The sequence below is a fragment of the Macaca nemestrina genome, chromosome 6, assembly GCF_043159975.1.
Source record: "Macaca nemestrina isolate mMacNem1 chromosome 6, mMacNem.hap1, whole genome shotgun sequence".
Classification (NCBI taxonomy): domain Eukaryota; kingdom Metazoa; phylum Chordata; class Mammalia; order Primates; family Cercopithecidae; genus Macaca; species Macaca nemestrina.
The window spans coordinates 69407306-69432169 of record NC_092130.1 but is presented as its reverse complement, the minus strand read 5'-3'; the positions used below and the strand labels follow the sequence as shown (position 1 = coordinate 69432169).

General features: G+C 39.6%; 2 protein-coding genes and 1 long non-coding RNA gene across 3 annotated transcripts in view; 2 read left to right on the top strand and 1 right to left on the bottom strand.

Moving 5' to 3' along the window:
* The first annotated feature begins 7758 nt into the window (after positions 1-7758).
* TSL (thymic stromal lymphopoietin) lies at positions 7759-13548 on the top strand. Its single transcript, XM_011723484.2, has 5 exons — positions 7759-7894; positions 8576-8712; positions 9528-9572; positions 10160-10294; positions 12605-13548. The coding sequence occupies exons 2-5, from the start codon at positions 8704-8706 to the stop codon at positions 12731-12733; spliced, it is 318 nt and encodes a 105-aa protein (XP_011721786.1). The 5' UTR covers positions 7759-7894; positions 8576-8703; the 3' UTR covers positions 12734-13548.
* Positions 12911-17494, bottom strand: LOC105471119 (uncharacterized). Its single transcript, XR_011624800.1, has 5 exons — positions 15690-17494; positions 14059-14159; positions 13805-13859; positions 13542-13708; positions 12911-13047 (listed from the first exon to the last, which is right to left on the bottom strand). It is a non-coding gene; the product is annotated as an uncharacterized lncRNA (long non-coding RNA).
* Positions 17495-17602: 108 nt separating this feature from the next.
* LOC105471120 (WD repeat domain 36) overlaps positions 17603-24864 on the top strand; it is a 37449-nt gene continuing 30187 nt past the window's right edge. Inside the window, exons 1-4 of the mRNA XM_011723485.3 lie at positions 17603-17905; positions 20199-20226; positions 22518-22618; positions 24159-24276. Of these exons, the coding sequence (XP_011721787.2) occupies positions 17657-17905; positions 20199-20226; positions 22518-22618; positions 24159-24276 (496 nt within the window). The 5' untranslated portion in view covers positions 17603-17656. The remainder of the gene's footprint in view (positions 17906-20198; positions 20227-22517; positions 22619-24158; positions 24277-24864) is intronic.

Here is a 24864-nt window from a genome sequence, read left to right as displayed (position 1 = left end):
TAAATATGTAGTATTTTCTATCTATGATGGAGACCAATTTCCTGGCCTCCAGGGTCTGGACCCTAGAGTTCAGTTAAGGCAATTATTTCTCTCATCATGTCAGATAGATATGAATGTTATGGACTGAATGTTTGTGTTCCACCAAAATTCAAATGTTGAAGCCCTAATCTCTCATGTGATGGTATTTGGAGGTGGGGCCTTTGGGAAATAATTAGGTCCTAAGAGTGAAGCCTTCATTATGAGGTTAAGAAGAGACACGAGAGAGATGATCTCTCTCTCCATTATGTTAGGATAAAGCAAAACTAAGGCCATCTGCAAGCCGGGAAGAGAACCTTTACCAGGACTAAGTGGAGTCTGCCTTGATCTTGGACTTCCAGCATTCAGAACTGTAAGAAATAAATATCTGTTGTTTAAGACACGCCATTTATAGTATTTTGCTATAGCAGCCTGAGCAGCATAAGTCACCTAGCCTCACTCTGCAATGGAAAAATAATGGCTCATGAAGATTGTCACTCCAAACCCTTTGCAAAGGAAGGTACAAATGCCCAAGGCTGCTCATTACATAATTGCTCAGGAACACTGTTTCTCAGGTGTACACGATCCTGCACACTTCCATTGAGACACCTAGTGGTAGGCAGTTCTGTCTATCTGAAGATAAAAAGCAAAACACTATGCTCGGTCTTTTGCATTTTAACTCATAAAATGTCCAATTGGTTCTTTCCCCAAATGCTCAAAGGCTTTTGTTTATTCTAACTCCTCTTTAAATCATTCCAATGAGGAATAAAAAGAAATCAGACTGTGTAAGCACATTGCCCTGGGTCAAAGTCAGGATGAAATGCCCTCATCTCCTGATCTTTGTACTAACTGACTACTCACTGACCTACTATATTTGAATTATTAATTCTCATGGCTCTTTCAAAATCATTTATTTATAAAACAAAATACTATAGGACATTATCTGAATCTTCAGATTTATTTCACTGCAACTAATTTATTTCAATATATATTAAATATAATTGACTTACATTAAGATATAATGAGTGTAGGCAATGTGCTAGGTCCTAAACGCAGATACAAATGCAGATATAAACATCATAATAAGAATTCAAATGCATAGATTGGAAATTATCAAGATCATTACAAAATGACTGTTCTCTATAAGAAATCCTTTCAAGAAGAGTAACCAACAAAAAAGCTCTAACTACATAAATACAAGTATACATGGAAAAAATAATGCAATTCATTGTATCAGAGAAGTTTGGGGGTTTGGGGGAAAGCAGGCATTCTTCATTGAATTAAACGACAATGGAGCTATAAATTAGCACATCCTTTTAATAGGAATAACACCCACACTACAGTTTTATAAATCTCTTCTTTCCAACCAGTGAGAGTAGCCTATACTCTCTGAGGTAAGAAGTCATTGAGTTTCTTTCCTGGTTTTATAAAATAGCAAAGTATGAAATATTTATTAAATATGTTTGTTATTAAATGCTTATCTTCTTTTCAAATGCATTTTTGGAATGACTGTTCTTTAAAAGGGATTTGAACCTTTAGAACTGTTAGGAGCACATGAGGAAAGACTTGGGAACTTAGGAGTATAATTAATATTGTTAGGAGGTACTAGATATGAGTTATGAGTTCATACTACAAATGTTGAGGAATAAGAGCTATAAGTCAGAACGAAAGGGGAGACGGAATTATATTTGACTGAAAGACTATACTGGAGAAATTGCAGGTTTGGGGCCATACCATGGGACCCTTACATACTGTTGATAAACTTTCTTGGTAAAAGGATTGTAAACACTACAGAGAGTCAAAACCAAACCTGTCATAAGGCTGAGTGGTATGATTTCCTAGAGCAGAGATCTGTAAACTTTTTCTGTGAAAGATGAAATAATAAATATTTTAGACTTTGCATGCCAGATTGTTTCTGACACAACTGCTTAACTCTGTCCTTGCAGCATAAAAGCAGCCAAAGACAATACTGTAAAAAAAGGGACGGTGAGTTTGGATGTATTTCAATAAAACATTATTTACAAAATCAGATAGATAAGTAGAATTTAGCCTACATAGGCTGGGCACGGTGGCTAACGCCTGTAATCCCAACACTTTGGGAGGCTGAGGCGGGCTGATCCTTTGAGGCCAGGAGTTCGAGACCAGCTGCCAACATGGTGAAACCCCGTCTCTACTAAAATTACAAAAATTAGCCAGGTGTGGTGGCGTGCGCCTGTAATCCCAGCTTCTCGGGAGGTTAAGGCACAAGAAATGCTTGAACCTGGGAGGCAGAGGCTGCAGTGAGCTGAGATTGTGCCACTGCACTCCAGCCTGGGCAACAGAGTGAGATCTGTCTCAGAAAAACAAACAAACAAAATAAATAGCATTTAGCCTACAGGCTGCAGTTTGTTAACCCCCTGCTGTAATCTCTCAAAATCTTTTCTAGGTGATATACCCACATTAAGACAGTCCTCAGGCCAAACTCATAGATCCCAATTCTTTGCTATCCATTTATCCTCTTCCGAACTTTCTAGAGTCTCCTTTTCTGTTTCTTCCTCCCTCCACCCCCACATGTGTCTGGAATTGTCAGGTAGCCTTTTCTCAGAAGCCCCGAATGGCTGTATGGGAAGAAATTAGACCTCGATGAGACACACAAAATGATTATTAGGGACTTACTCTGTTTAAGAAAGGAAATATAGTTAGGGGTGATTGCTTAATGCAGAGATTATTACTGAGAATAGTGGGACTCAATAGAGGAGACACTTGGAGGGCCTCAAACACACCAGATGAGAAATAAGCTGAGGGCTACCCCCTGACTCACATAATGATCACTTTTTAAAAGACCCTTTTATACATAAACAATGTGGCTAAACTATGAAACAAATTACACAATAGAGCCCAGTAAGTGCATAGATTTCTTGCAAATCCTGGTTGGCAATATTACTAGGAAAAGAGGAAACAGAGGAAAATTGCAGAATTTCTTATAACTCATCTTTCACAGCTAGAAACTTTTTTTCTAACAGAATTTAATGAAACATTAAGAGCCACTGTTTCCTGTGCAAGAGTTATAGAACTGGTATGATGCCACAAGGCGGACATAGAAGATTAGGAAAGGAATGTTACCTGATGGCTGCATGTGATGACATCCTGCTGACTCCTGTGAATGACTGCATCAGTCAGGGTCCCACAGGAAACAAGCAGCATGCTCAAACTGGGTAATTGTGGGAAAGTTTACTAAGGGGACTCTTTACAAAGCACATAAGCTGGAAAATCAAGACTAATCATATAATTTATTGTTGAAACTGTGCCACTCTTTTTCGCAGTACTTTGAGTTGCTGTTTTAGGAATGGTGCCACTTTTGAGGGTGAAAGGAAGCTTTATTAATAAATTATTCCAGGACAATGGGTATAAACTGGGTCTAGCACAGCCAAACCATAACTTTTGCAAAGTGGTGTATCCCAGGCTAGCAAAAATAAGGAGCTGTTATCACCCCTACCCCTACAAGGACAAAGGGAGGAAACAGTTACGAGAACCTGGCAGGCAGCAAGATGAAAAGATTAACAAACAGGAGCTATGGCCCTCTATAAAGGAAAGCATCCAATCTACAGTGAACCAACAGCTAGAGAGTGGGTGAATTAAAATCCAAACTTCACTGTCTTACTACTTTCTGATCTCTTGCCAATATCTCACATTAGGTGAACCCAATCAGAAGCTGGAGGTCAGGGGAGCCTGTGGATGCAGTCTTTATGGGTTTGCTTCCAAGATACAAAGCCACATAGGGAAGGAGAGAGAGTATACCTAAACAGGAAAATAGAAGATATCCAGCATAGTAAATATCCTTGCAAAGTATCCAAAACTGAAACTATCCTTTGGCTCTGACTTCTTCCAAAACTTTTTTTGAAGCATTCTAAGAAAGCTTGACTACTACATTCTTCTTGAACAACTTTCTCCCTATTTATGTCCTATCATGTTGTAGAAAAACAGTAAAGTAAGCAAGAACTTTTATCCCCAACTGGCTGGAGTAAGACTGTTTCTTCACAGAGCAATGAATGTAAACACGAGGTTTACATGAATATATTTAGTGTCCTCACTATCCATTTCAAAAAGATCCGGGAACATTTCACAGCCATGGGCTGATTATGAAGGTATCATCAGCCTGGGAATAAAATGAAATAAAAAACTTGTTTTTCACATTTATCATAGGAAACTCCTTCACTCCACTTTCTCGTTCACAAATGTTCCCAAGAGATCTTAGAAGAAGTGTGGAGTCTGGTGAACCAAATCAGTGGTTCAGACCAACAGCCAATCTGCATGAGCATAAATATAAAATGCAAAGGAAATAGGCAAAATAAATATGACTTTCAGGGGTGAACACTAGCCACTTCTCCTTACATAAATACCATCCTTGGCTATAAACAATTAAGGTAGAATATGAAAAAGGAAACAATGTCCACCTCTGAAAATGTGACACTCTCTTTTATATGAGCATATGAAAACCAAGAGGTAGAATGATTTTATGACTTGTGTCCTGGAGGATCCAGAGCAACACACTTTACTTTCAAGACCAAAGAACACCCTTCTGCTAGGGAAAGTCCATTATTACCCTTTCTAAATTATTATCAAGCTAAAGTTGGTGTCATTGACTTTTCTTACTCCAAAGAGAGAGATCTCCCCTATCTCATCAATAACCTCTCTGATATCCCTTCCATTTTTTTAAATCCCATAATTATATTATTGAATAAGGTAAAAAAAAAAATAGCAGTCTTCTTTTGCCAGCTATTTTTCAAACCCAAACTGAGTTTTGCATGAGTTCTAGGCTGCTTTAAATATTCAGGACAGTTCAAGGAAAAGGAGGAAAGACATAAATTTAAAAAGAAAGAGGGAAAGACTAAGGGAATAAAAGAAAGAGTGGGAAGCATTACTAAAACAAGAAATAAAAGTATTAAGAAAATTAATGAATGATTTATCTTTTGAGTGAGGGTAGGAGAAAAAAGAGCTATGTCATGGATCATTTTCTGATCCATCACATGGGTGAGAGTATTGCCTACGCTTCCTGAGTAATCGCAGAGTGTTACAAATGATCTCACTTCTATTTCCATATGGAAGACACACCATTCTTCACCTAACCTAGGATTTCTCAAACTAGGTATGCAGATACTGTTCACTCCTTCAGCATTTGGACAAATGAAAAGAGAAGGAAAACAGGAAGATTTTCAGCTCACCCTGAATTTTCACAGAGGGCCGTGGTCTGAATTGTTGCCCCAGGTGAGACAGAAGTAGATTCCAGGAAGACAGCAGCAAAGAACTAGAAAAAGAAGTCTTTATAGAGAGGTTCTTTCAATGGAAAAGAATTTGCTTCCTGACAATGATTTTCATAGAAGGTTAATATGCTTAAGCATATTGAGAATTCATTGAATGTCTATTACATGTAGTACAGAAGACAGCCCTATTGTGGTTATGATGATGACCATTAGCTTAAGAAAAATTGCCTTTCTTGATGAATTTGTATGTGGGAGAGCTTGTCATAGTCTACCCCTTGTAGTGGCTGTTTGGAAGCTCAGAATTCACTTTTGAGATCAATTGTTGTAATTCTCCAGTTTTTAGTAATGTTTTTCTATAGTCTTCCCTGCACCTGATTCTAAGCACCTTATTCCTTTGTGCCATTCTCTTGTCTCGCTTTGACTGTTTTTTTACCTTTTGGCACCAATGTATTTATTGCAAATCACTTCAAATGCTACTGGAAAGGTAGATAGTGAACAAATGAACTGCTATAAAACATTACCTACTTTTAAAGAACTCACAATCTAATAGAGAGATAAGGTTGAAAAGCATTATTGAAATGTTAAGTAATCTATAGAAGTCATAGAAAGAAGTCAAAAATAGATATGGCTTACAGGATAATGAGGTTGCATCTGGGTAGGAGACCACTTTTGGAGACATCCAATAAGATGAACATGGAAAGACATGAAAATCTAACATCTCAGATTGGGAAGAAGAAAGCCCAGAGCATGTTTAGAGCATATTACCTTCAGATACCATTTGCTGGAAGCCTAGGAGAATCAAGGAAATAAGGCTGGAAAGACAGCCTGGAGCCAATGCAGGAAGGATAATTGTAAATCTCAAAACAACCTTAAGTAGGTTGTTTTGCCATAACTTTTTGAGCAGAAAAGTAATATAATCCAGATGATCCAAGAGGTCACATAATTATAGATCAGGAAATTGCAGGCAACAGGAACAAGTGTTTAGCAATGTTTTAACAGATAAAGAGACACCTAGGATGCCTTAGGAGTAGACACTCTGCCTACCTCATCTCAACAAAGACTCTACATAGATCATAGACACAAGGGGTTTTTAAAGGAGAAAACAAAAGAAGGGAGGCAGCCTGGTTATACCTCCAGAAGAATGCAAGTCAAACCTCAGTGCAGGCTGCTTTCTGCTGTTCTTGCCCCCATCAGCAATCAAGAAATGAAGCTGAAGGTTCTAGTGGGCACTCACACTCTCTGGCCCTAGCAAGCCACTAGAGGGGAAGGCATGTGAGGTGAGGGTGACAGAAGCAGCCACCATGCCCTTTCCTTTGTCTCTTGGAGACATCCAGCCCAGTGAAGAAATCTGGGTTTAGCTCCTGTCTGCCTATGCAATGTCCAGCTGCCGACCAGAATCATCTCTGATGTCACAACAGATGAATCAGATTTTGACATCATCCCACAATACCCTGAGGAGTTGGTGATGGGGGAAGAATAGACTTCTTTTTCAATGAACGCTGTGGTGACTTGAGTACAACACATGAAGAATTCCAGAAAAGAGCCACTTTTGAAGTCAGCGGTGAATCAGAGGTTTTCTGACCCTCTCCAGTGCCTTCTATGAAAAAGAGTTCAACTCTGGCTTCAGTTTGTCCCTTACGCTTTTCCGGAATCCCTCGACATTTCCTGCTCTTTTTCCCGGGCACCGTACGGCCTGTGACATTTGCTGGGACTCACACACGGCGTCCAACCTCCTTGCTCCGAGCGATGACTCCTAGGAACTTCCCTAGTACCAGAGCGATGCAGGCTCTGACACGCGAGGGCGGGGGGCGGGGTGGGGGAGGGGGTGGGGGATGAACGGGGAAGCGGAAGGGAAGGAGACAGAAAGGGGACCTGGGTGTAGAGAGGGCCCAGGGCAGCATGAGCCAAGCTAGGGCGGAGCAGGGGGTTCGTCTCAGCAACGTGATCAGTGTCAGCCTTTCCCTCCCTTCAACGCTCCATTGGTGCTGCTGGAACTCGGAAGACTGCTAGACAGACATCCTCCAGGGCGCTCTCCCTGACTGCCCTTTTAAGCACTCTTTTCTGGATCAACAATAGTTTGCTAGCACAAATCTGAGCCCGCCATCTCGTTGCTTCTCCTGTCTCTAAAACCTGTGCCCGCGCTCAGGCCCCAGGTGACAGACGTTTTCCAGTCTACGCTGCGCGGGGCTAAGCCTCTGGGAGGCAGAGCTCACGAAAGCGTGCGCTGCCTCTGGGAAAGCTGAGCTCAGGACAGCATCCTCTCCTTGCGCTCACCGCTAGGCATCCAGCAGAGCGGTCTCCTCAAGTTTAACACTGGCTTTAAGAGTGGGACTGTGAAGGTGGCTGGGCACTGGAATTTGTGGTTTTAAAAGTTCTTGACACCTACTAGAAAGTGCTAGAGGACCCTTCAGCCCCTAAGGTGCCCGTAGTCACCAAGAGTAGGCGCTTTTCCTGAAATTCATATGATAATTTGAAAAGTAGGATTTTTGAGAACAAGGCACATCAGATCTTTCCCCATTTATTTCAACCTCTTGTCGTTCCTGCCCCTAAGGTTCTGGTCACGGTTGCACATTTAATGCTTTCACATGGAAGTGCTGTTGAAGACTGAGACTGCACCCACCCTCCAAAGCATCCCATAAGTAAGCACAGTTTCTTACTAGCCAAGGAGAAGGGAAAGCATTAGTTGAAGGCGGCCACACGAAATTCTCAAAGATGTTCAGGATGCATGGGACAGTATGCAAGGACTCCAAATCCTTACAGTGGCTGCTGGTTTCAGAAGGTGTTTCTCCCAAATAATAGAAAAGATTGGTCACTGAAATGCCCTGTGGGAGAAAGACACTGGTATCCATTTCTTAAAGGACATTAACACATATGAAGAGTTTAGGGCAAAGTAAAAAGGAGGAAGGTGAGGGAAATTCCTGATGACTTTACTAATGTTAAAATTCCATAGATTTAGCTACTCCTTTTTTTTTTTTTCCTTTCACATCATCAATTCAGAATTCTATAAAGGAAGAGAATGACATGGTAGAAAATCATTGGCCTAGGAGGAAAGAGCCCGTAGGCGTTTAGGTGTTATATATCTGCAGCCAGAATGCTCTGGAGCATCAGGGAGACTCCAACTTAAGACAACAGCATGGGTGAATAAGGGCTTCCTGGGGACTGGAAATGAGAGGAAAACCTGGTGCTTGAGCACTGGCCCCTAAGGCAGGCCTTACAGATCTAGAGGCAATTCAGCCTTGGTGGGAAGAGTTTAGTGTGAAACTGGGGTGAAATTGGGTTTCCACGTACATTCCCTTTTGCCTTACTATGTGTTCTGTCAGTTTCTTTCAGGAAATTCTTCATCTTTCAACTTGTAGGGCTGGTGCTAACTTACGACTTCACTAACTGTGACTTTGAGAAGATTGAAGCAGACTATCTCCGTACTATTTCTAAAGACCTGATTACATATATGAGTGGGGTAAGTGAAGAAACTTTTTTAAAACGAATGTATTTTCATCAGAAGAGTAGGCATACACACACTCTACAATTTAACTTTGTAGGAAAGAAAAATAATTTAGAAAAAATCATGGTCCCACATTTTGTCAAGAATTCTTACAAGTGGCATCTAAAATGATTATCTAGAAATTGGCACATTCTAAGTGTGCAGATGCTGATGAGGAGCAGGTATTGATAGGCAGAGCATTATGCATCAAGGATGTCTATCCTCTGCTAAAGTGCTGCTCTGACTATGCTGTAAAAATACAGCAGGGGAAAAGAGCTTAAGAAAGAAGAGTAAAAGAGAGATAATTCTCATGAGCTAAACTTTAAGGGTTGATGCTGTGCTCCAGTTCTCTCCAGTGTTTTAGATGTTTCAGGATGCTACTTATTACAGAATATGGTGTACTTGGAATTTTTTAACATACAGTAGTAATCATTTTCCTGATTAACCTAATTTCTAGATAGAGTTTGCATTCATGAATGGCCACAGTACAGATGTGGACATCCAAAGAATGGCATTATTATTCACCAGCATAGTGCTATGTTCAGTCGTGGCTTGAGGGAAAGGAGCAGGAGGTCTCCCTCTGAGACCTGAACTTTTTGGTGTGGTTTCAAGCACTAGCCAGCACTATCTAAAGACTATTTCACTGCCTTGTCAATGACATAGGAAACAGGTACTTGAGTGGAAACTGTTTTCAGAGCACCTTTAAAGCCTAGGAGCAAAGGGTGGAGGGATGATTTTCCTTGTGGACTTAAAAGTCTTTACCCTCCTTGTCGTATTTTTCTTTCTTCCAGACTAAAAGTACCGACTTCAACAACACCGTCTCCTGTAGCAATCGGGTGAGTAGAGAGGTCAGTGCTGCTGGCTTTCTCCAGGGAGACGCCAGGCATTTTGGAGAGGGAGTATCCTGCGATGTGCAGAACCCCGAGAAGTGCCTGGGCTCCGGGACGCCGCGGCCGGGGATAGGGGACATCTGGGTTGCCAGCTCGGGGCTGCTCCCAGCTTGGGACAACACTTCTGTTCCAATTTAGGGAGAGGAAGTCCCTATCGGGAGGAAAGGCAAATTGGGAACTGGGATGAGGGAACTTTGTCGGGGCACCACCTACTGGGGTCCGGCGGCGCTCCGCGCTTGGGCTCGGGCTTTTGGCAGCCTCCGCCCCCTGGAGACTTGGGCGGAGCGAGCGTGGGTGAAAGTCTTTTCGTGACCAGTGCCCTCCGCCACCCTCGCCACGCCCCTGCATCCCCGCGGTTGGTTCCTTGCTCTACTCAACCGTGACCTCTTCGCTCTTACTCTCGACTTGTGTACCCGCTCCTCCCCGACCTTCCTCCGCTCGCCTTTCAGTCAATTCTCACCAACTCTCTCTCTCTTCTTTTTTTCTTTCTGGTGTTTTCTCCTTTTCTTGTAAACTTTGCCGCCTATGAGCAGCCACACTGCCTTACTGAAATCCAGAGCCTAACCTTCAATCCCACCCCCCGCTGCGCGTCGCTCGCCAAGGAAATGTTCGCCAGGAAAACTAAGGCTACCCTCGCTCTCTGGTGCCCAGGCTATTCGGAAACTCAGGTAAGCCCGAAGCCTCAGACGCTTGCTTTGTACCTTGGGACTAACCTCAAATTAAACTGGGGCTTTGGTGCATAAGTCATTCTCTGATTTTTATTTAGGTTTTATCTTTCGAAGAGCAAACGAGCCGGGTAAAAGTAGTAGGATGTCAATTAGACCCACGTTGATACCCGGACTCAAACTCACCTATTTCTAGGGTTCTGATACTGTTTTGGCTGAATTATGGTTCTAAACCTTACGGCAATGTTTCAAGGTATGTTGAGTGAGCCTCCTATATCAGAATGTTTTGCTTGCTGGAGCCTAAGAGTATGGCTGTTAAAAATGCCAATTCCCGGGGACTCAACCTAGACCTTCAACATCAAAATCTCAGGTTATAGGGCTACTTAAGAGATTCTTGTCCAGTCCAAAGTTTGAGCAACACCGCTTGTTCTAATCACTTAATTATTGTGTGCTTATTTACTAAAACGTTATATTATACAAAAAATCTCTATCCTATGATTGCTTAATTGCTTGTATGGATGCTGTTGTGGTCTCTTTACATATTTTTGCGCAGGTAGTTATCTGCATTTGAATGCTGTGTAGCGTTAAATATGGACATAGTGTAGTGGAAAGTTAGGCGTAGGAACTCTGGAGACAACCTGCCTGACTTTGAATCCTGGCCGTATAACTTCTGTGAAGACTTAGTTAAATTACTTAGCCGCTGTGTACTATAGCTTCATGGGTAAAGTAAGTATCATATCAGTTAGTCTTACATAGATTGTTTATGAGGATTAAATTAGTCAATACGTGTAAATGCAGTTGGAACAGTGCCTGGTACACAACAGGCACTCAATATTTATTTCAGTCAGCAAGTAGAGAATTTATCTTCAGGATGACAAGTTTAAGAAACAGAGAGAGACAAGTGCAGATATGTATGATTGCTCCTTATTAATCTAGTGGACTTTATATGTCTGCAATCTAGGTAGATGGACAAGACTGCCTTTTTTTTTTTTTTTTTTTTTTTTTTTTTGACAGAGTCTCGCTCTGTCACCCAGGCTGGAATGCAGTGGCACAATCTCAGCTCACTGCAACCTCCGCCTCCTGGGTTCAAGTGATTCTCCTGCCTCAGCCTCCCGAGTAGCTGGAGCTACAGGCGCCCCCCCACCACGCCTGGCTAATTTAAGTATTTTTAGTAGAGACAGGGTTTCACCATATTGGCCAGGCTGGTCTTGAATTCCTGACCTTGTGATCTGCCCACTTTTGCGTCCCAAAGTGCTGGTATTACAGGCGTGAGCCACCATGCCCAGCCAAGACTGTCGCTTTTTAGAGATTGAGGATTGAAGCCATAGGGCTGATCTGGGTTGAGCTTGAATTAGAAACTCAATACCAGACAGCCATATGACAAATCTATGTGGCTTCATGCCTTCTTATGAAGGAGTGACTGGCAAATCTACAGATGGCCACAATAAAATTCATTCAAATAAGAGCACAAACAAAAAACTAGATCAAGTTCTTGGACAGCATGTGAGAAAGGGAGAGTCTGGAGAAATTTATTTCAGTCACCTCTCAAGCCCAAATGGAGAGTCTAAGACTAATAATAGTTATGATTTTATAGATTTTTGTAAGATTTGTGCTTGATAACCCTGTGACTTTATTAATCTGCATACCATGTGTCTAGGAGGCCCAGTGTACTATTCAAAGGTAATTCAGATAAAGTTATATGCTGGAATCCTCTTTAAAATAAACCTTCAGATGTCTGTGGCATATCTAGACAGTGGGGCAGGGGAGGGGGAAGGATGGGGAGCAGGAGCATGCATTTTGGGTTCAAAAAAGAGATTAGGTTTACTGAATTACGTCTATAAGGAGGTATAAGATAGCTCTTACCCATGAGGAACTTGTGATCTTGTCAGGGAGATCTTGAAATCAGCAATTTATTCATTTATTTAATCACTCAACAAATATTCAGTGTTTCCTATGATTAAGACTCAGTGCTATGGGGAATACCTATGATGCAATATAAAGAAAAGCATGTTAAGTGAGAGCCAAGTTAAATGACACATACTCTTAAGCACTGGAAGACTTTCCAAAACCAAGGTCTGAGCAATTATCGGAGGCTTTTTGAAGGAGGTGGTGGTTGGCCTTGAAGTGAAAGTAGGTGGGTAGAGAAACAGGAATTCATTCCCCTGGAGAAGGCACATACTAGCACATAGTAAGCAGGTGCTTTGGAAATACACTGAAAGATGGATTTGCATAGAGAAGGCAATGAAACCTGCACTCAACAGTTACTAAAGATAGTGAAAAGTAATTTTGACTATTGATTCTCATATTCTACAGATAAATGCTACTCAGGCAATGAAGAAGAGGAGAAAAAGGAAAGTCACAACCAATAAATGTCTGGAACAAGTGTCACAGTTACTAGGATTGTGGCGTCGCTTCATTCGAACTTTACTGAAAAAACAGTAAATCATCTTTATTATGGTCATATTTCACAGCACCAAATAAATCATCTTTATTAAGTAGATGAAACATTAACTCTAACTGTGACACAGAAGATCACAAATAGTTATCTTTTAATTACAGAAGAGTTTCTTAACTTATTTTTCTAAGTTTTTATTGTTTAATATAAATTTATAATGCAGGGGAAGTACTACTCTTCAAATGTTGAGGGAAGCTTCCGTAACATTGATGACTGGCTTAATTGGCAGTAATTCTCAGCCATAATTGCATAAGCATTACTCAAGAGGAAAATCCAAAAGTGTAGCAGGAGAACTCTTTTCCTTGAAAAAGGAAAAATATTGAACTAAATGATAGCACCTAAACTTACATTTAAAAGGCAGACATTCCTTCTACATGTAATGACACTTCTTGTGTTAAACTAAAAATTTACAAGAGAAGAAAGTGAAAGCAAATGGGGTTTCACAAATAGCTGTAAATATAGTGAAGCAATTTGAAATAATTTTCAAGCAAAATATTGTGAAAGTATTCTAAGCTAAGTTTTAAATATTACCTAACAGACAAGAGTGGTATATAATAAGTAGATCCTGAGAAGTACCTTTGTTACAGCTACCATAAATATATATAGAGAGAATGTACTTTAATTTATTTTGTGAATGCTTTTGAAAATGTATATGTTCCTTTGTAATTGACACTATATATTTCTTAATAAAATAATTCTCAAATTTGTTTCTTACAAATCATCTTTCAAATCTAGTTAGTAGACAATTTGCACACATACTTTTCTAAAGGACATTATTTTTCTTCAGGTTTTTACCTCTACTTATCCTTAGAGTCCATTGACTGCTCCCCTTTATACCTGTTGGCCCTGCCTATAGGAGAGAATATTTGGAGATAGGCAGCTTCAGGATGCATTGCAGTCATCCTTTTCTTAAATTATATCACTAGTCTTTTCTTGTTTCCCCTCTTGAACTTTCCTCACACCTGGAAGAAACAAAGTAGGCAAAAGTGAACAGAGGATGTCAAATCTGTTCTTGAATTCCTGCTGCAAGTTAGAGCCACAGGCACCCTCTCACTCACCTTCCACTCAGAATCCTCCAAACACCAGTGGGAAGGGCAACCCTGGCCATAGAACCTAGACCAAAATAGAGCATGTGGGAACGCACTGATTTCTCCTAGGAGTGGACATGCTCCTCTAATACTCCCCTGAGGGTTAGTTGGGGCTAAACCATGACAGAAGGGGGGAAGTTCAATGTCCTTAAATCCATCTTACCTACCAACAGGTAAGAGGAAGCTTACATTATATGTCCAGTAAGCATTTAAAGGGCACTTACTGTAGAACAAGCCTTCAGTCAAACACTGGGGATAGAAAAGAAAGACTCAGCCTTTTTCCAGAGAAGCTCAGGGTGTAGCTGAATAGGCAGTTTCTTTTGTCCTGAGGAAAATCAAGACATGCCTTTCTAAAAATCTTCCTCTGAAGACCTGACCCAAACCCTTAAATGCTATTACAAGAGAAATTTCTTTAAGTATACTAACTCCATTTTAGTAGGGATTCACTGACTAGATTTTACTGAACTATGAAAATAAATACACACAATTTTTCATAAAATTTTGGGCCCAATTCCCCTAAATGAATTGAGGATTAGGGAGAAAGGAGACAACTCAAAGTCATCCCATTAAGTGCAGTTTCTTTGAATCTTCTGCTTTATCTTTAAAAAATTGTATAATTTATATATTTTATTCTATGTATTCCATAGATGTCTTAATATAAAATTAGTCATTTAAATTCCAGTCAATTAAAAGTAATGGGCAAGAGGATGCATTATATTAATTTAGTAAGAACTTTCCCAAATGTTGTAACAATGTGGATCATATATCTCTGTTTTTTTAAATATACTCAGGCTTTCTTGGTGGACTAGTATAGTATACAGTCAGTTATGTCAATGTTTCATGGTCAATAAAAGGAAGTTGCAAATTGTGATTTAAGCATATAAAGTTGGATATTTTCATATTGAGACTACATGGTTAGTTATGCTATTTATATAATCTATATTCTCACTTTCGTCTCCTTCATTCAGAGGCTAAGACTGCTGTATGAAAGTCTACTGCTGGCCAGGCGTGGTGGCTTACGCCTGTAATCCCAGCACTTTGGGAGGCCAAGGCGGGCAGATTGCAAGGTCAGGAGATTGAGACCATCCTGGCTAACACGGTGAAACCCCGTCTCTACTAAAAATACAAAAAATTAGCTAGGCATGGTGGTGGGCACCTGTAGTCTCAGCTACTTGGGAGGCTAAGGCAGAAGAATGGTGTGAACCCGGGAGCCGGAGCTTGCAGTGAGCTGAGATTGGGCCACTGCATTCCAGCCTGGGCAACAGAGCAAGACTCCGTCTCAAAAAAAAAAAAAAAAAAAAACCAAAATACAAGAAAGTCTACTGCTGATATAATTCTTTATTTCTTTATATCCATAAAGTTTTGCTTTCTTGTTGCTGATATGGTTTCCCCTCACCTTTATTTTGATAGGGATAGAATGAAAAATTGATATTTGATTCTTAAAAGTTAAAGGAGCTTTTTTTTTTCTTTTTTAACAAAGAACATTGACAAATAACTTTACCAGCATATAGAGTTGCCTCCTTTGACGATAAAAGGAGGGGCTTAGTCCTGTCTTGGTCAACATTTTTTCAAAAACTGAATTAAGCAAATGCAGCTTTAATACTTCTATAAAGAAAAACAAACTATATATTTTTATTTTTAGATGCTAATTTTCCAACATTTCTCCAAAATTCACATAGACTTTTGCTAGGTTGTAATTAGAAGGCAAACAAACACCAAATCTCACTGGCTAGCAACAACAGTTAATTCTCACTCACATTACAAACTGGCAACCTCAAGTCAGCTGCAGGCTTTATCTACAGACCTTCTCATTTCAGGACCCAGGCTGAAAAAGCAGCTCCTATTTGAGACATACCTTTCTCTTTTGGCAACAGAAAAGAGCAAGAGAGTTGGTAGAAACAGATAATGGCTCTTAAGCATCTGCTGGGACTTGCTGAACATCATGTTTGCTTATATGCACTGGCCAAAGTAAGTCAAACGCTTCCTATTCGTGCTCCACTATGAAGGATTTACTGCAAGTCTTGGGCAAAGGACAGAGAGACACATCTTCTTACAGGAGGAAGTTTAAATATTGGAGATGCTAAAGTACACAACTCATTACTTTGGGAGGGAACATGACTAACATAAAAAAAAGAGAACATTCCACATTTTTAGCATTTTATTACTTAAATGTAACTTTTTTTTTAAACAAATGTTTATTAAGCACCCCTTTTGTTCCAGATACTGTTCTGGGTGCTTGTTATGTATTAATGAACAAAACAGAAAAAAAAAATTCTCTACCTTTATGGAGCTTACCCACTAAACTATTAAAATAAGCCTAATAAATAAGTTAATAGTACAGTGAGATGCTCTTTTCCCCTCTTTTTTAATTTAAATAACGTTTACAAATAATTAGCAACTTGTTCACTTTTAAGTCATACCACAAATATGGCTGAAAATGTGCACTGCTATTGAGAAATCCGGGGTACAAATGAAATCACAAGTAAGTACAACATGTTAAGGACTAAATAACAAGCTCTCATTCTGTTATCATCTGCTTCTTAATGATCTTAACATCCAAAGTGTTTGAGGCTCTGTGCCAGAACTATAAAATAAATCAAGATTTTTTTTTTTTTGTTCAAGAGTGTATGAGTCAGATATTCAAATTAGCTAACAAGTTACTTTTGTTTCATAATAAAATAATTACATTTTAGAACTGGAAGGAACCCAAGAGAGTACACTGATCTGTGTAGAGACAGACCCTCCTTATCCCTTTCAAGCACAAGTATATTTACATTAGTAAATATACCCTCTTTATCCCTCTCAAGTACAAGTATATTTACATTAGTCACTCAACCCAAATCTGAATAGGCTGCCAAAACATTTTCATAAACGAAGTGAAATGGAAATAAAACAGTAAGATAAGAGGTTATTCCATATGTCAAACTTTGGTCCCGGGCTCTAACGTCACCACTGTTTTCGTTAACGTTCACATGATCAGAGATTGTTCCCCAAAGCTACATCTTGGTAAGGCAGTTGGCTCTCGAGGAGTGAGGTGTCTTGACACCCACTTCACTGGAATCAGTCTTCTTCAGCATCCTAAGGCACTTAGCTCTAATGAACTGCCCAGACTTCCCTTTGCATTATGATGAGCTCCTCTTTAGAACCCCTACTGTCTGCTTTTGACAGCCGACCTCAAGGAATACTGACTTAATCCAGGGGTCCCAATAACATTTAATATTTATCTTCCTTTTCTCGGAGGAATCTACAGTTATCCAAGTTGCCCAAGTGAGCAGTTCCCTTTCCCCAAATAATTAGTTCTACAACCCAGAGAGTCTATGAGTGAATCCCTCTGTCATCTTTGAAATGTCCCATTATAGTTTTCATCTGTAAATATGTCAGTATATATCCAAAAGATGAGGATCTTTACGTAATCATAATGCTACTATCACATGCAAAAATTAAACATAATTCCTTAATATAATCAGATATCCAATGTTTAAATTTTTCCAGTCTCATGTTTTTGTACATTTTAAAATAATCACGTTTAAATCGTTTCCATGTCCAAGGCGTCGATCCCTCCTCCACTCTCCTGGGCGTCGCGCTTCCCTCTTTGCTTCCCGCCCTTGCGGTTCCGTCGGAACCTCAGGAGCTTCCTTCCGCCTCAAAAGAGCTGGAGAACAATGCTAGGCAACATGCTGGAGACCTTGGCCAACGGAACCAAAGTCACGCCTCCCATGTGAGCTCTGGAGGGAGAACTTTATGTGTTGCACTGAGGGCAGTCTCCGGAAACGCGATTCGCAGCGGGCGCCGGAAGCGGTCTTCTGTCTTCAGCTCTAGCAGATGACTGTTCCACTAGACACGCTGAAGGGACTGGATACGTGTTTTCCTTCAGGACCAGAGCTGAGCGGAGCCGGGATCGCGGCGGCAATGGAACGGGCCTCAGAAAGGCGCACGGCCAGCGCGCTGTTTGCGGGGTTCCGGGCCTTGGGACTTTTCAGCAACGACATTCCACACGTGGTGCGGTTCAGCGCGCTCAAGCGCCGGTTCTATGTAACAACCTGCGTGGGCAAGAGTTTCCACACCTATGACGTGAGTGACTTCTTTCGTTGACTTCCCAGGAACCACCCTCCTTGGCCCCTAACTCTGTCCTGGAGCAATCCGGTTCACCCTTACCATCTACCACGGGCTTCCCTTCTTTAACCCCTCCCTGTCCTATTAATATTTCGCCATCGGTCACATCCACGTGCTGATTTAGCACTTGCAGTCCTCCTGGGGCGAGTTTCAGAGGCAGCCTGGCCAAGGGGAAACTGCTAGATAACCCCTCAGTTGTATGGCAATAATACTTGTTCAGTGAATATTTATTGACCTTCCCTTGAAGGTGGAAACATAATTAAGACAAACCTCTACCGCTTGCATTCTTAATGAGAGAGAAAAACATGCACGCTATTACGTTATTGGTGACACGAGCTGGGTTAGAAATTCACTCTAGGTAACATTGGGAGAACCGCAGATGGTGAGATTAATTACCGTTAGGGAAAGTATTTGATGGCAATCAGTTATTTTCAACTAATGCAAAGTGTCTGGCACTGTCACTCTAAGCCTTGCAGCCGTTTCTTTCCAAGATAGGTATCGTTATACCGTAGCACCTTTATATAAACTACAAAAGTAAATTTCAGATAAATTACTTGTTAGTGTTGATTTTTTTCTCCTTTAATGGCTCATAAATCATTGTAATAGTGTCTCTTGTTTACTTGTTTCTTTTGTCTTCTCCAAAAGAATGTAAGCTCTGTGAGAGCGGGAACCTTGATGAGGATGATAATAGTGTTAAATAAGTACTTTATTTTCTGGAAAACATGTTGTAGAGTTGTCTCTCTTGGAGGATTGTGAATGGCTTATTAGCAAGAAGAGCTGGGAGTTAGGAACCAGTTGAGTTAGTGGAAGAGGAAAGTGAGGGCAGAGCTGAGGTTAAGAGCAATTGGGTTTCTCAGAGTCTGAGTTGGTAATGGAGACAGGGTGGGTTAGGCATATCATTAAGATATCATGTGAGCGTATTTAGTGTTACCATTCTCTACACTTGTTCCTTGCTTGCCAAGTTTTACTTTTGCTGGTTAATGTTTTCTTCCTTGAAATGTAATTTTTCTAAGTTTATTACTTAAATAACTCTTGAAATCTTGTCTTTGGTACAGTGTCTTTCCTGACACTGCGTTACACACAGACACAGGTGTTTTTCCTTATATTCAACTTCCAAAGAAACCCTGTGGTGAGGAGAGTAACTTATTTGCACATTTTATAAAGTTAACAATTTACTTACTGTGCATTGACATTTAGTCATAATAAAGATGGCTTTTAACGTCTCGTCTAGTGCTAACACTGATGATACATTCGTAACATCACGGCATGTAAATGTTCTTTACCCAGACTGTACACTGCTCAGATTAACCAATGCATTGGGCTATGACCTCTGAAACAGAAAATACTTGGGAGTAAAAAGAAAAAAAAAAAAATGGAGCTAATGAACTTAAGTCACTAATTGGGTCTACAAGTGCTCTATCCCATGACTATGGCTGTATATGCTGTCCCCAGTCAGACTTCCTACAGTCCTACAGATCAGTTTCTTCTGCAGGGGAAACTAGACAAGTTGTGAATAGGTGGTGATAGTGATGGTAGCAGCTATCATGTATTGAGCAATTACTATATGACTGACCCCATTCTGTTTTACACAAATTTATTCGTTGAATCCTCATAACAATCCCATAAAGTAAATAAATACCTGTTTTACAGATGAAGAATTTGAGGCACAGGGAACTTATTTTTCCAGGGTCATACAGCTGGATCAGTAGCCATGAGTGGGGTGAGCAAATTACAGTCTGCAAGCCAGTCTAGCCCACTGCTTGGCTTTGTATGACCCAGGAGTTATGAATGATTTTGACATGTTTAAATGTTTGTGGGGGTAGGCTGGGGGTGGGGAGAAGGATATTTCATGACATGAAAACTATGTGAAAATCAAATTTCAGTACCTATAGGTAAAAGTTTGATATACCCATGCACATTATTTATGTATTAAGTATGACTGTTTTCATGCTGTGGTGGCAGAAGCTAGTAGTTGCAACAGAGACCACATGCATTGCCTGCAAAGCCTAAAATAGTTAATATTTGGCCCATTATAGAAAACATTTACCTACCCCTTCCATTACTACTCCTGGTGAAATATAGTTGAAAATATAAACTTCCCTAGTAATGAAAATTAGAGTCAGTAAGTGTCTTTCTTACGAAGGACAGCATAGCAAATATACGTGTGAGGTTATAGCTTACTCTTCAGGTGTTAGGTTATTATGATTGTGTTTGTTAATGAAAATTTAACCCTTTTTCTTTTTTTAAACAGGTTCAGAAACTTAGTCTGGTTGCAGTAAGTAAGTATGGACTTTATTCTGAATTTATGCACATCTAAAAAAATTTTTTTTATTTTGACATAAATTTGAGACTTACAGAACATATAAAGAAGCCAGGGTAACATGTATGTCTTATAAACTTACATTATCAGCAACAAAAAAGGGTGCCAGGATAGAATCATGTTTTGCTTTCAGTTGTTACGTATCTTTATTTTCTTTAATCTGGAACGGTTCTTTAGACTTTCTTTGTGCTTGATGACATTGACACATTGACATTTTTGGAGTACAGGCTCATTTAGAATGTCCTTCAGTTTGAGATTTTTTGACATTTCTTCAGGATTAGATTCAGGTTGTACCCGTTGGGAGGAATCACGGTGAATTGTATCAGAAGGCACATGCTGTTGGTTGGTTCTGTTCCTGATAGTGATTGGTTAGGAGGCTCTATTTTAAAGTTAGGCGGGGTGCGGTGGCTCACACCTGTAATCCCAGCACTTTGGGAGGCCGAGGCAGGTGGATCACGAGGTCAGGAGATCAAGACCATCCTGGCTAACACAGTGAAACCCCATCTCTACTAAAAATACAAAAAATTAGCCAGGTGTGGTGGCAGGTGCCTGTAGTCCCAGCTACTCAGGCGGCTGAGGCAGGAGAATTGCTTGGATCCGGGAGGTGAAGGTTTCAGTGAGCCAGATCGTGCCACTGCACTCCAGCCTAGGCAATAGAGTGAGACTCCGTCTTGAAAAAAAAAAGAAAATTAAAAAAAAAATTAAGTTAGTGTTTTGTCCTTTGTAACGGATAAGTATCTTTTGGTAATATGCACTGGGACTATGTAAATATCGTAGTACTCTTCAAAGTTATTACCTGCTGCTTTTAGTATTTTATGATGATACTTGCCTGAATCAGTTATTAATATGATGGTTGCCAAATGCATGTTGATTATCCTTAATCCAAAAATTTGAAACCCAAAATGCTCCAAAGTCTGAAACTCTTTGAGAGCCAACATGATGTTCAGAGGGAAATATGCATTGGAACATTTCTGATTTCAGACTTTCAGATTAGGAATATTCACCTGGTTATGCAGGTAGTCCAAAATCCAAAAAAATCTGAAATCTGAAACACTTCTTGTCTCAGGCATTTCAGATAAAGCATAGCTTTTAGTGATTTTCTTTTTCCATCATTCCTTCTACTGTAAGGAAAAGTTTCCCCTTTTCTCACATTTTGGTATTTCTTTCCAATGGAAGGAATTTTAATAATAGATTAGAAGGCAGAAGAAAGGCATTGGAACTTAAATTGAATACAAAATTAAATGATAAATCTATAAAACAGGATTATGCAAACAAATCCTAATATGGAATTTGCAGCATGAAAGTACAACAATCCTCTGTCTACTAACTCTCCTGCCCCAAAAGAGGAAATGGAAATGTCAGTGTGACCAGGATACTGAGAAAAGAATCATATGTCACGTGAGAAATGCTAAAGATTGATAGGCATATTTCTCTTGGAGAAGACTGTAGAAACAATATTGTCTTTAAACGTTTTAGGAGTAGGCATATAGAATACCATATGGAATATTTTTGGGTTGGTCCAAAGTTAGAGATTTAGATTTTGAGTTACTTTTAAAATTTTTGTGAAGTTATTAGTGAACTTGATGTTCCAGAAGATATTCACATGGGTCAGGCGTGGTGGCTTATACCTATAATCCCAGCATTTTGGAAGGTTGAGGTGGGCAGATCACCTGAGGTCAGGAGTTCAAGACCAGCCTGTCTTAACATGGCGAAACCCTGTCTCTACTAAAAATACAAAAATTAGCTGGGCGTGGTGGTGCACACCTATAATCCTAGCTACTCGGGAGGCTGAGGCAGGAGAATCAGTTGAACCTGGGAGGTGGATGTTGCAGTGTGACAAGATTGCATCACTGTACTCCAATCTGGGCGACACAGTGAGACTCCGTCTCTCAAAAAAAAAAAAAAAAAGATGTTCACATGAAGACTGGGTGACTGTCAGAGCTTTGTGTATCAGATGACAGTTTTTTCCAAATAACCTCAAAAAGCTTCTTTTCATTTCTCTAGGATTATGTTTTTATTTCTGCAAATCCTAGACATTCTCTTAGGGAAGGACAAGGGGATTTCCTATCCTTTGTTTGATAGTTACTATTAGATATTTAAAATATTTTAGTCAAAATTTTATACTCTGATTCTCGACTTTGATCTTTATATATTTTTTTAAATTATAACCATGAAAAATGTTGTACGTATACTTGGGGTTTCTGGTTAACATATTAAAAATCCCTGTTTCTTTCATTTGGTATTTGCTAGGTAATTCTGTTCCACAGGATATCTGCTGTATGGCAGCTGATGGCAGATTAGTCTTTGCTGCTTATGGAAATGTTTTCTCTGCATTTGCCCGTAATAAAGAGGTTGGTATCACTAAACTGCTTGTTTGCAGTCAGTAGTTGTTTGTTGTGATAGTGGAGGGAACTTTAATTCTGTCATTCTTTACCTGGCACACTCTAGAACTCTATAGTATTCTCTTTTTTTCTAATGTATATTCAGTTTTCTGGAGGAAGATAAATTTTCAGAAAAGGCTTACTTAAAACTGGTGCTTTCCTTCAGTTTCTTTGCCCAGAGATGAATATCAGAATAACTTGGAGAGTTTCTTCAAAATTTTTTATGCCCAGTCAGTTCCCATCTCAGGAGTTTTCTGTTTCGTATATTTGTAGAGATGGCACGTAATGTGTATTATTAAGTGTATTTTAAAAATACTTCCTGGAAAAGTTCATATTTGCACTACCACTTTATGTGGGTTGATTATTCATTATGCATAACTTAGCTTATAACTCTTTTTCTGAAAACCAGATGCCTGTTCCCTATTTAGAGAAAGCTAGATTCTGTTTTCTCCACTGCTAAGGAAAGATCTTTTCTGGTCTAAATTTACCAGTTGGTTTCTGAATTTGTCCTGGAATAACTAGGTTGAGAGGTGACCTGGCCTTAATGGTCTAGAATGAAAGGAAATGTAGGAATGGGAATACAAGGATAGCCAAATGATAGTATCACTGTACTTGTCAGGGACTTGGAGTGAGGTGGTTCCCACAGTCTTTCATCATCACTACCTGTGGCAGAGGAAGGTAACTTATCTGTAGAGTTCTTTAATGGAAGGTGTTCAGATTTTTAGAATTGGAAAAAATGTTCATTTTTGTATTGTTTATAGTTTTTCCAGGGAGATATATATGATTTACATGAGGAGACTTTATCCCATATGTATATCCTATATGTGGTTCAGATGCAGAGACTTTAATAAAGGACCTTTATGCACAAGTGTGGTCAGGGTTAGGGGAACAAAGTAGGGGTGGGGAGGCATCGGACACTGTCAACTGTAGGAAGTTGTTACCACCCCTAAGGCCAAAGGGCCAAGGAGAAGAAACAGTGTTACTGGAATCTGGTGAGAACTGAAACCATGGAGAAGGGGCTATACTTATGGAGGGATCAGCTACTGTAAGGATCTCTGTCAAAGCAGAAAGGTATGGGGAAAAAGACCCTATATCCCCCTTTCCCGTCTCATTTGAAAGCCAGTTGGTGATGGAGTCTGTAGAGATCAGCCTTCTGGAATATACCATCTCGCTAGGATATATGTAGTTGCACTGATTGAATTGGGTGAGGGAACTAGTTGTGTGTGCACGCCTCCTCTCTAACCTAAGTTGGAAGACTGAGCTTCAAAGGTCTCATTTCTTTGTACTAAATGGACAGTTTACTTACTTATTGTTGAACTGGCTGAGGGAGCAGATGAACATGCCTAGTTCCTTCATATCTATGCATTCATCCTAACCTTGAATAATCAAAAGTTGGGGTACATTTCTTAACAGAAGCATCTCCGGATTAGCTTGTTTTTGGGATAATATGAATAATATGACATGATGACTGAGTAATAATATGAAATTCTTTTAAACTTCGATATTGTAGATAGTACATACCTTTAAGGGTCATAAGGCAGAAATCCATCTCTTGCAACCCTTTGGAGACCACATTATCTCTGTTGATACTGACAGCATTCTTATTATTTGGCACATATATTCAGAAGGTAAGAGTTAACTCACTTATTTGCTTTATCTTAGGGTAGTATGTGTTTAATTAAAATTTAAAATCTATGTAAATATCTATGCCAGAGATTTTGCCTGTAAATAGTAAGAAATTTAAAAAATTAAAAATCTTTAACATGTATAAGAAAAAAGTTCTAAGTAAGAAAGAGATAAACAACTGTAGCAAGGTAACTACTTATAAACTGTTTAATGTGCTTACCTCAACTAATGTATTTTCCATTGCAGTTCTCCAACTTTAATGATTTGTTATATTCTCTGTGGAGTGAATATTGATGTATTTTCATGCCTGAGTAATTCTTGTTTTGTATTTTCAACTTTTAGTAAAGGAGACTAATAGTAAACTTGATCTTGTAATCTGAAGGAAAAGTACATCCATTTCCTAGGGATATCAGTCAGTTTCTTTCAACTGTGATAGTCTTAGACAGTGGCTATGTTTATGGGATTATGTATCTTTAAACATGAAGAATTTATCCCTAGGATATCTACACCTTTCCTCAATAAAATACTGGGTTCATTATGAATTGAATCTTTTAAGTTCTTTAATCTGGTTACATTTTTAGCTTATATTG

Bases quoted from the DNA above. Each gene is read 5' to 3' on its own strand.
- TSL (XM_011723484.2), top strand. The intron at 9,573-10,159 runs GTGAGTAGAGAG...GCCTATGAGCAG, and splicing joins CCGTCTCCTGTAGCAATCGG to CCACACTGCCTTACTGAAAT. The intron at 10,295-12,604 runs GTAAGCCCGAAG...CATATTCTACAG, and splicing joins CAGGCTATTCGGAAACTCAG to ATAAATGCTACTCAGGCAAT.